The sequence below is a fragment of the Nelumbo nucifera genome, chromosome 7, assembly GCF_055504915.1.
Source record: "Nelumbo nucifera cultivar China Antique chromosome 7, China Antique-T2T, whole genome shotgun sequence".
NCBI lineage: Eukaryota > Viridiplantae > Streptophyta > Magnoliopsida > Proteales > Nelumbonaceae > Nelumbo > Nelumbo nucifera.
In genome coordinates, this window is record NC_142655.1 from 54,215,547 (window position 1) to 54,225,342 (window position 9,796).

A 9,796-nucleotide genomic window follows, 5' to 3' on the forward strand; every position below is an offset into this window, starting at 1 on the left:
CTTCCAATTTAAGTATTAAAGAAATTCGGTTTTCATTCCAAAAATCTTACTCTATAAGCAGGAGAACTGGGCCCCAAGACCCTAGGACCTAATCAAGCCAGACTCGACAGCAAAAGGTAGCCAAACACCAAAGTCATCGAATCAAACTCCGTAAATTAACTGGTCATGCTGATGAGGCAAGGCCCAACTGTTAGACAATGCATGCCCTTAGCTCCAATCAGAATGATGTATATTATGACATTTATTGTAAATGAATAAAATACATATTTGATTTATGTTATTATGGTGTATTTCTGAGTAATACCCTTAAACTGGACACATATGAGACTCGTGTTAGTTTAGAATGTTCACAGCCGTTGGATAAGTCTGGGGAGATTTATCCTGCTAAGGCTAACACTGGTGTGCCGCCAAGTTGGTTGGGGTGGCTTGTCTCAGCCGCCAGGCTGAGACCCGATGCACATGCAGTGTAGGTTTACTTGAAACCCTGAACCAGACCAGATTTCCAGTATTGCCCTGGACCTTGGATATTGATGGGCAAAACTGGAAAGTTACACCTGACCCCTACACTTGATTATGATACTGCACTAGGTGTCGGATTGGGTTGTCTTTGATATGCCAATCAGTGAGATCCTTAGAGGGGGTCAAAACCTGGTATGTTGGGACAGTCTGAGAATTCATCTGAGTGGGTGATCATAGTGATAGGATCAACCCCTTTGTCGGACAAAGGTAATGATCGGGGATGCACTCTCTCTGATGGAAACCAATACTGTCGGCAGTCGATTGCAAAATATACTTATATATATATATATATATATATATATATATATATATATATATATATATATGCTTTCAAAATGTTTGCAAAATGTTTTAATTCTTGGGATCCATGTAAGTAGAGAGTGCAACACTGTTCTTTGCAGTCGAGGGAGAGGTCCTCTCTTGTCGGGTATTGTTTGATCATTATGGGTCGAAAGGTTAAGTGTAAGACCATTGAGGATAATGCTTGATGGGCTAATCTTACATCTGCCCACAGTCCCTGGGTTTTTATAAGGTGGCTTGGCCCAGGGACCACTTAGTGTAAGTGTTGGGCCCATTAGGAGCCCATGTGTTGGGCTCAGGGGTTTACTGCCCATAACAGTGAATTCGGCCAGGCCTTGTAATAGAGGCTAGGCTGAACCCATGTGGCTGATGTGTAGATCAATGTTTGGGTCTCACGCCAAACAAAGAAGTCCAACTGGGCAGCAGTTTGGAGGGTTACTGAGCACATTGACTTATTGGGCCTAAAGCCCATTTCAAATTGGTCTAATATGATTAGTTAAACAAGGGCGAATCTAGGATTTGGATCAACAGATAGGATAGGGAGTTATCCCTATCACTTAAAGATAGGGATCTATCCTTATCACTTAAAGAGAGGGATAGGGATCTATCCTTATCACTTAAAGAGAGTCTAGATTCAATAAGGATTTGAATCAGGAAACCCCTAATAGGATTAGGAGTTAATCTCTTTAAGTCTATAAAAGGAGGAGGGGGCGAACCATTCAGAACATCTCAAAACCCAAGACATCATATCTTAGATCACACAGAGAGAAGACAACAACAGTGTAATTGCGCCATCTTCTCCCTACATTCTCCTCTAGTTGCCGCCAATTGCCAGTTCGATCTCCATTCTTATAGGAGCGATCAAGAAAAGTTCTTGATACCAGTCTTTGGAGAAAGGCTGATTTGAAGTCGTGCTCACAGCCTCCATCGAATTTTTGCTGAAGGATTCGGTTCTTGGGAAGAACACTACTGATTCTGCTCCACCCTACACTGTGCCATCTTTAGTGGGAGCAGTCTTTGGAGATTTCTTTGGGCGTGAACACTTTCGTTGGGAGTTACTGTTACTCCGTATCAGGTATATCCCTCTCCTACCTTTTGGTTTCAGATCTGGTCCGGTTCTTGGTTCAAGATTGATCATTGAAAATGCAGATTTTCTAAAACAATGAATGTGATTCCCAAATGAGAGAGTGAAATTTTTGAAATTTCCCCCAACCTACCTGCAGGGTTCGGACATCCGTATGATGAATCTCTCATCCCTTCACCAACTACCAATATAAACCCACTCAAGCCCCATGGGTTGGAAAGTTGAGTCAAGGAATTGAACAACTAAGGCCACTCAATGGAGTAATGGGTCGGTCACACTTGGTTCGTACCTATCGAGCTATCATGACAACCAAGCCACCACCAAGCTTGGCTCAGCTAAAGACCTAATTGTGTTAACTTCAATAGGGAACAATGGTTGAGCAATTAAGCCACTGATTTGGATTCTATCAATGCGCTGGTCACACCAATAGGTCAAGACCAGATCACCAGTATAATCTAAACTCACCCAAAGGGATAAAGTTTCAATAAAGGAATTAAATGGCTCGAATAGAAAAGACCTTGTATTGGTCAACTCAGCAAATCAACACAGCCACACTAAGAGTCAAGCCACCTCAACCATCAACCTAACTTGACGTACAAAGGACCTAGAAGGGCTACTTCAGCAAGTATGCTTGGTCATGCCAACTCGACCTTCAACCATAGACAGCTATAACAACCTTAGATAGGCCATCCCAGTTATCATACGAATGCAACAACAAAAAACTAATTAGAAAACAACAAGGCATGCGGGATTTGCAGTCTTAAGAGAGTGGTTAAAGAAAAAACTCCCATTACTTTTTGAAAAATGGCCTCTCAAGGCCTACACAAAGTATTAAAAATAAGAAAAATACAATAATAAAATTTTATGGGCACATAGACCCACCATAAGCATAGGAAAAGAGAGGAATCACAACACACTAGGGGGTATGTCGTCAGTCCTCGATGTGGCTGCCTCCTTAGCAACAAGATACTCCACCAGGGTGGCCTAAACATCCAAAAACCTGAGATTGAGGTCAAAGTAATGCTTGGCAATCTTCACCCCACACAATGAGAACCCATCCATATGAAGGTGATCACCTCATACTCATTCAAGGTATCCTAATGGCCCTTTAATTCCTTATAAGTAGCTATGACACAGACCCCTCCCTTAACTAATCGAGCTTTGAGATTAACAACCTTTCGCTCAACCTCCCAAACTTTCTCTTCTATCATCCAAACCCTTTTTGTGGTTGCCTTTGCTAGCCTAAGCTTCCTCCTCATTTAGCATCTCACTAAATTGCATTGACATCTAACAAGGCAGTCATATATAGTGTTCATAGTGAAGATGCCCTATAAGAGGCGATCACTTAAGATGAAAAGGAAAAAAACAAATGGAAAACCGCGAATGAATAAAAGGAAAGCTTACTGACCTCAATTACCTTTGCATAGGTGTAGTGCTAAAGAACCTCAATTGAGAAAGATCTAGCCTCCTTCCAATCCATGGGAAGGTAGATCCCCTAGGCCAACACCTTGGCCACTCGCCTACTCCTCATGGAGTTGACATCAATAACAACAACAAACCACTTTGGCACAAACAACCACCTTTCCATCACCTAAGGAGCCACACTAATGGATCTGAACTACATAGATTGCAGATATAACAAACCTCACAAAGTTCAGGACCAACTGAGAAATGACCACTCGATGATCCATCAAGACTTAAGCTACTTATTCATCAATTGGGAACCACAACCTATCCTTAAGGCTAACCCCCTATACGTATGACCAACCCGTAAGGGACTAATAGGGATGTTACTCCTTGGTCGACATCCTCATCTGAAACTTCTCAGGTAAGTGATATTATCCCATATCCTCACTATCTCTCTGCCTCAAGGCACTCCTAATAAGCCAAGCACCTTCCCCGATTAGCTCCTCGATCACATGGATGACCGAGCCTAAGGATCCATCCGTAGGAATGCCCTTGTCCAAGCCCACGCCAACTATGTCTACCTCGGCATCCTCATCCTCAAATTCCTCAACTTGGTCTCTGGGCAAGCTCACCCCTAGCAAGGGAGTAACTGGCCTCAGTATCCTTGTTCTTAGCCCCTAGACCAGACTCAAGATCCACATCCCTCCTCCAGTCTCCAAAGCTTGGCCTCCTTGTCATGACTTCAAAAGTAGCCTCACCCCCTAACTCAGTGACTATAGGCCTTAGTCTTCTTAATCTCATCCGTAACGGTCTCCTTAACTAAGTTGGTCTAGTCACTAGCCAACTCCATCACCAAGCTAGAATTCTCGGACCCATTACCGGAATAACTATAACTAGAATTAGATTAGGACAGAATAAGAAGAGGAAAAGGAAAAGGAACTTGTAAACTGATCTCCTAGACCAAGGATGTCATTGAGCACCGAGCCAAACTCCTACGTAGCCTCTCTTCGCTTTACTCACCTAAGCTCAAGAAGCAAATGGCAAAGCCCCAATTGTTCAGGACTCCTAGTTCTAAAGGGTCCTTAATAACTTAGATCAACTTGCCACCAACAATTTAGATTTTACTTTGGTCTAACTAATGCCACATCTCCCTTGATCTAGGGGTTGCTTTGACAAAACACCTCTTAAGTTAAAGCAATGCATTAATGAGAAACACCCATGCCAACCGTACAAGTAGAAGTAACGTGGCCCCTGAGATAGTGCATGCAGTCCACAGCCCATATGAGGAAATGATTTCCTATCCACAAAATGTTGGCATAGCTTGAATCTAACCATTTTGTCATCCAAAAACATTACTTTCTTCAACCAAGTAGACCTCCCACTACCCGAGTAGCAAGGCAAGCCCTGGTCCCGAAAGAGGGTGCAAATGATGAGGCCCATACATGCAGCCCAAGTGCGTTCTGCCACATGTCCTAGATTGAGCAAAGAACTCCCAATGAGCTATTAGCCCGACCACCTATACGACTCGGTAGTCATCTCCCTACAGGACTAGCTAGGACTCCTCAACGAGCACAAAATATTTCTTATATATAATTCGCCCTCCCTAAAAAAAAAAAAAGTATGCAATATACAACACTTTCTACCTCCCTACATCCTTCTTTCCTCATTAACCAGCCTCCTTGCTCACTGACTTAAGCTTCAGAGAGCTCACCTTAGGAACATACCTCAAGACTCTCCCCTTTTGTAGGTCTCGGGAAGCAGCACGGTTTAACCGTTCACCTCAGTTCATCCCCTAGCCTCCTCTTTATCTACTGGTCAAATTTTAATTGCAATACCAGCTATGGTGTTTGCATGGTTGATATGGTTATTGTTTTATTTGTTTTGAATGTTATATTTGGAAGCCCTTTACCTTAATTAAGATGTATAATATATCAGGGTTCATAGACAAAACCATAACTTAGCAAACATGGTTCAATGTTCCATTTCAAAATTTAAATAGTGACAAAGTGGCCACTTAAAACAAGCCCTATAACCTCATAAAAATGACTCTACAATATATATAAATTATCTACTTTTGGATATTGCCTTGAGTCCAAGCTCTCTATAGTTTTCCTACCTTCTAATTGATATAAAAAGAAATACACACAAAATAAATCATTCGCCTTAGATACTTTTTCTTGAATGTGAGCCCATAATGATTACTTAATAATACTTGCCTTAAATTCCTCATTATATATCTAGTTTATGAAAACTAAAAAAAAAAATAAGTTACAAATTAATGACTTTTTAAAAATTTTTCAAATGTCATATAACAATTCCAGATATTTCCTAATGTTTCCAAAGTTTCCAATAATTTTTATTTAGTTGTAGTTAACCTAAACTAAAAATGTTGAAGTTTATATCGAGTTCCCTCAAACCCCCTATGAAACTTGTGCAGTGCAGAATCTATCACCATCTTGTATTCTCCTCTCTTAATAACTTTTTCATTAATCATTTTTTCTTGCAGTTACTTTTATGTCTCATGTATGCGGTGTTAGAAATTAGTCTCACTCTTTAAAACTTGTTCAGTAGAAGGTTTTCATTATCTCTCAAACAAATATTAATGGAAATTAAACAGGGTTTGCCTGGATATTCAAGTGTGGCCTCAAACATTTTTTCCGTAAGTAATTAAACCACATAATTAATTAGGTACCTCTTGGGGACCTATTTTATTAAATAAATAACTTTTTTTTCTTTTTTACTTTTTTCTTCCACTGCAACATAGAAGTGCCTATGCTTCCTTAACAAGGTAGTTCCAAAGGTTACTGTGCTTCTTTCTTTATTTGTATATTTGCATCAATTTCGGTTGAGAAGGGTTAATTTTGGGGTTTGGATATGTGATTTTCAAGGGCGGTCAGCACCTTGAAAAGATACTTTTAGGATATTAGTACATGTAATTTGTGGATTGAATCCTCTTTTCTCCCTAGTTTCTTGTTAAAATTATTCCATGGCTTGAATTGCAAAATATTCTTGCTTAAAGTTCTCCCCCTCTTAACTAAAAGATTGGTATCATGGTACCATAGTTTTGTATTTCAAGATTGTTTTAAATTTTCATAGTTCATTTTGTTCCACTTTGGACTATCACCAATATGTAATATAGGTGGAATTTGGTATTTTCTAAATTCTAATTTGATGTGGCACAAAGCACTCAATGCATCATTGTGGATCCCCAACACAACATTGCAAGCCTTCAGCACAGAGATGATAATAGTAGTTGTAATGAAGACAATAACCGCAATGAAACTTTCTCTAACACCCAGATTTTCTCCCCTCCTAATGTTGTTAACTATCATTTCCAGTTTTAGCTCTTGATAGTCTTTTGTACCAACCACCTCTTTTTCTTGCTTATTTTGGGATACAAGTTGAGCACCAAAATTCTAATGTTTTTCCTTTCTCTCTCGGCATTGTATAAGTTCAGCCAAGCGTTGTTTTAGGCACCTTTTATCAATTGAAATTGAGCTTGAGGTATTTTCTTTTCTAGTCCCATAGTGCTTCTTCTTCTTCCTTGCTCCGGTTGGACTTGTTTCAAAGAGATGGAGGTCCAGCTCACGACCCACCGAACCAGCCGGCGACAGCTCACAACTAGAGGGGAACATGCATCGGATAATGACATCTAGAGAGAACCATGCAGCGGATAATGTCGACAGCTCACGTATCCAACATGCATTGGATGATGGTGGCTATCGGACAATGGACGTCAAGTCCAGTTCCTAGTTGTTTTAGTTGTTTTACAAGTTTAAATTTCCTAGTTATTCTACAAGACTACCAGTATGTATTATAAATAATTCTATTCTGAGTTTAATAGAGATATACAAGAATTCCTTCGCCACTTTTCCTCTCTCTACTAAGGCTACGCTTAGTCTTTACGTAAGGCTTCATGAATGAAGCCGCTCGGTCGTCCGGTGCTGGTATAATCCGCCCGGTCAAGTGTGTCACGCTGCGTCAGGTGGTATCAGAGCGGTAGTTCGCCCAGTCAGATGGCCAATCAAGACGGTAGCAGTCGCAACCAACCCCGTGACGGAGATCAGGGGTTGCAAGTGTTTGGAGAGCAATCGAAAAGCAGCGTACAAACACTCGTAACATTGAGCAACAGTTGGCAGAGGTCGCTGGACAACTATGGACTTTGTTACGAGAGGATGTTCCAAGGAATAGGGATAACGCATTGCACCAAGCCAGAGGAGACGACCACGGTAGACCAATCATCGATCCTATACCCAGGAACCCTATTCTTGATGATGATAGCAACGACAAGCTAGAATTCGGCGTTGCTCCAGTTATTCCTGGTGATGGTAGAATCGGTAGGAATTGGCGAAATCCCAGCAATTTTAATCACCGTCGGAATAATGATGAATTTAAAATCAAAGTGGATATTCCTACTTTTAGTGGAGATCTGGATATAGAGGGCCTTCTTGATTGGATCACCGAGGTCGACCTTCTTCGAGTACATGGAGATCCCGGAAGAAATAATGGTGAAATTAGTAGCTTTTCGATTGAAGGGAGGAGCATCTGTCTGGTGGGAACGAATAAGGGAGACCGGGATCAGAGAAGGAAGAGGTCCAATTCGAACATGGAGACGTATGAAGCAATTAATAAGAGGTAGGTTTTTACCTCCTGATTATGAGCAGTATATGTTTGAGTCATATCAACGGTGTGCGCAGGGAACAAGAAGCGTGAACGAGTACACCTCAGAATTTCTGAGATTGGCTAAACGAAACCAGTTATCAAAAAGTGACAATCAACAGGCAGCTCGTTATTTGAGTGGTTTGAAACCTGCTATCCGAGACAAGATTGGCGTCCAGATGGTTCTGAGCGTGCAGGAAGCAAGGAACTTTACTCTGAAGGCTGAGTTATTGTTCCAAGTGAGGACCCGAGCCGATAACTATCGATGGTATAGTGGGAGCGACAATAGGCCAGCAGCAGTTGACAAGGGAAAACCAACCCAAGGAGCACAACCGTACCATCTGCTGAGTGTAGCTAACGCCAGTAAGACCGCCACGGGAGGAAACACTCGAGGTAATACTTCAAACCCTCCTAAAGTCGTTAATCCCTATGCAAAACCTGCTCCTTTTAAGTGCTTCAAGTGCAATGAAGTTGGGAATAGGTCTAGTGACTGTCCCAGAAGAAAGGTAGTTAACATGGTGGAGAGGGATGAGGAAGAAGTTGGTGACGACGAAGTATATTGTGGACCCGATGGACAGGACGAAGAAGGTACCTATGATCATGAAGAGTACACGTGCATTGTGAGGAAGCTAATGCTATATCAGAGAAGCAAAGATACCACACAACGACACCGGATGTTTCGCACTAGGTGTACGGTACAGGGTCAGTTATTTGAATTAATTATTGATAGCGGCAGTCAGGAAAATATTATCGGCAGGGATGTGGTACGAAAACTGCAACTAATTCCTGAGAAACACCCGAACCGTTACACGATTGGTTGGATCAAGGAAGTTGGGGGCGTACGTGTGGAGGAACGCTGTAAGGTTCCATTCTCTATTGGTAAGTATACTGATGAGGTTTATTGTGAAATTGTGGATATGGATGCTTGCCATATTTTGCTTGGTAGGCCATGGCAGTTTGATGTAGATGCCAAACACCTGGGTAGGAAGAACACATACCAGCTCAAGAAAAAGGGTGTGCGCTATACACTATTACCTATGGCAGAAAAAAACCAAACCAAGGCTTCAAAGGCAGAGGAGAGAAATTTTCTTACCATAACACATCGCCACTCTAAATTTGTAAGGGAATGTAAGGATACCCGCGAGGTCCACTTACTGGTTATAAAAGGGGAGAGCATGAGTGAACCACTAGGGGAGAACAAAATCCCAGTGGAAGTACAGGGACTGCTCGACGAGTTTCATGATGTAGTTCCTGACAAGTTACCCAATGAGCTTCCACCCATGCGAGACATCCAGCAACACATTGATTTTGTTCCTGGTGCTAGCCTACCTAATCTACCACACTACAGAATGAGTCCTAAAGAGAACGAGATTTTACAGGAGAAGATAGAAAAACTATTGAGAAAAGGGGCACATCCAAGTCAGCATGAGTCCATGCGTAGTACCGGCATTATTAACACCGAAGAAAGATGGGAGTTGGAGGATGTGTGTCGATAGCAGATAAAACCTTTGACTAAGGCTACGCTTAGTCTTTACGTAAGGCTTCTCGAACGAAGCCGCTCGGTCGTTCGGTGCTGGTATAATCCGCCCGGTCAAGTGCGTCACACGGCGTCACAAAGCCACTAAGATAAAACCTTTGACCACCTACTTCAATAGAGGTTGAAGTTGTTGAACCTTGTTGGGTTGCAAAGCCAAAGATCTAATGATGTTGTCATCGGCCATCTCTGCGACTTTTACTCCTTTACTAAGTATTGGCCACCCCATTTAGTATCAAAGCTAGTTTCCATGGTTTTTAGGTGTAAACAACACTTCAACGAAGAAATCTCTA

At 41.7% G+C, this 9,796-nt stretch overlaps 1 protein-coding gene across 1 annotated transcript; it reads left to right on the plus strand.

The window, feature by feature from the left end:
• Positions 1-7,794: 7,794 nt before the first annotated feature.
• Positions 7,795-9,465, plus strand: LOC104611026 (uncharacterized). Its single transcript, XM_010277930.1, has one exon. It carries the CDS (start codon positions 7,795-7,797, stop codon positions 9,463-9,465), a length of 1,671 nt encoding a protein of 556 aa, XP_010276232.1.
• Positions 9,466-9,796: the final 331 nt, after the last annotated feature.

Excerpts from the sequence above, each read along its gene's own strand:
- LOC104611026 (XM_010277930.1), top strand. The coding sequence starts at position 7,795 with ATGGAGATCCCGGAAGAAATAATGGTGAAATTAGTAGCTTTTCGATTG.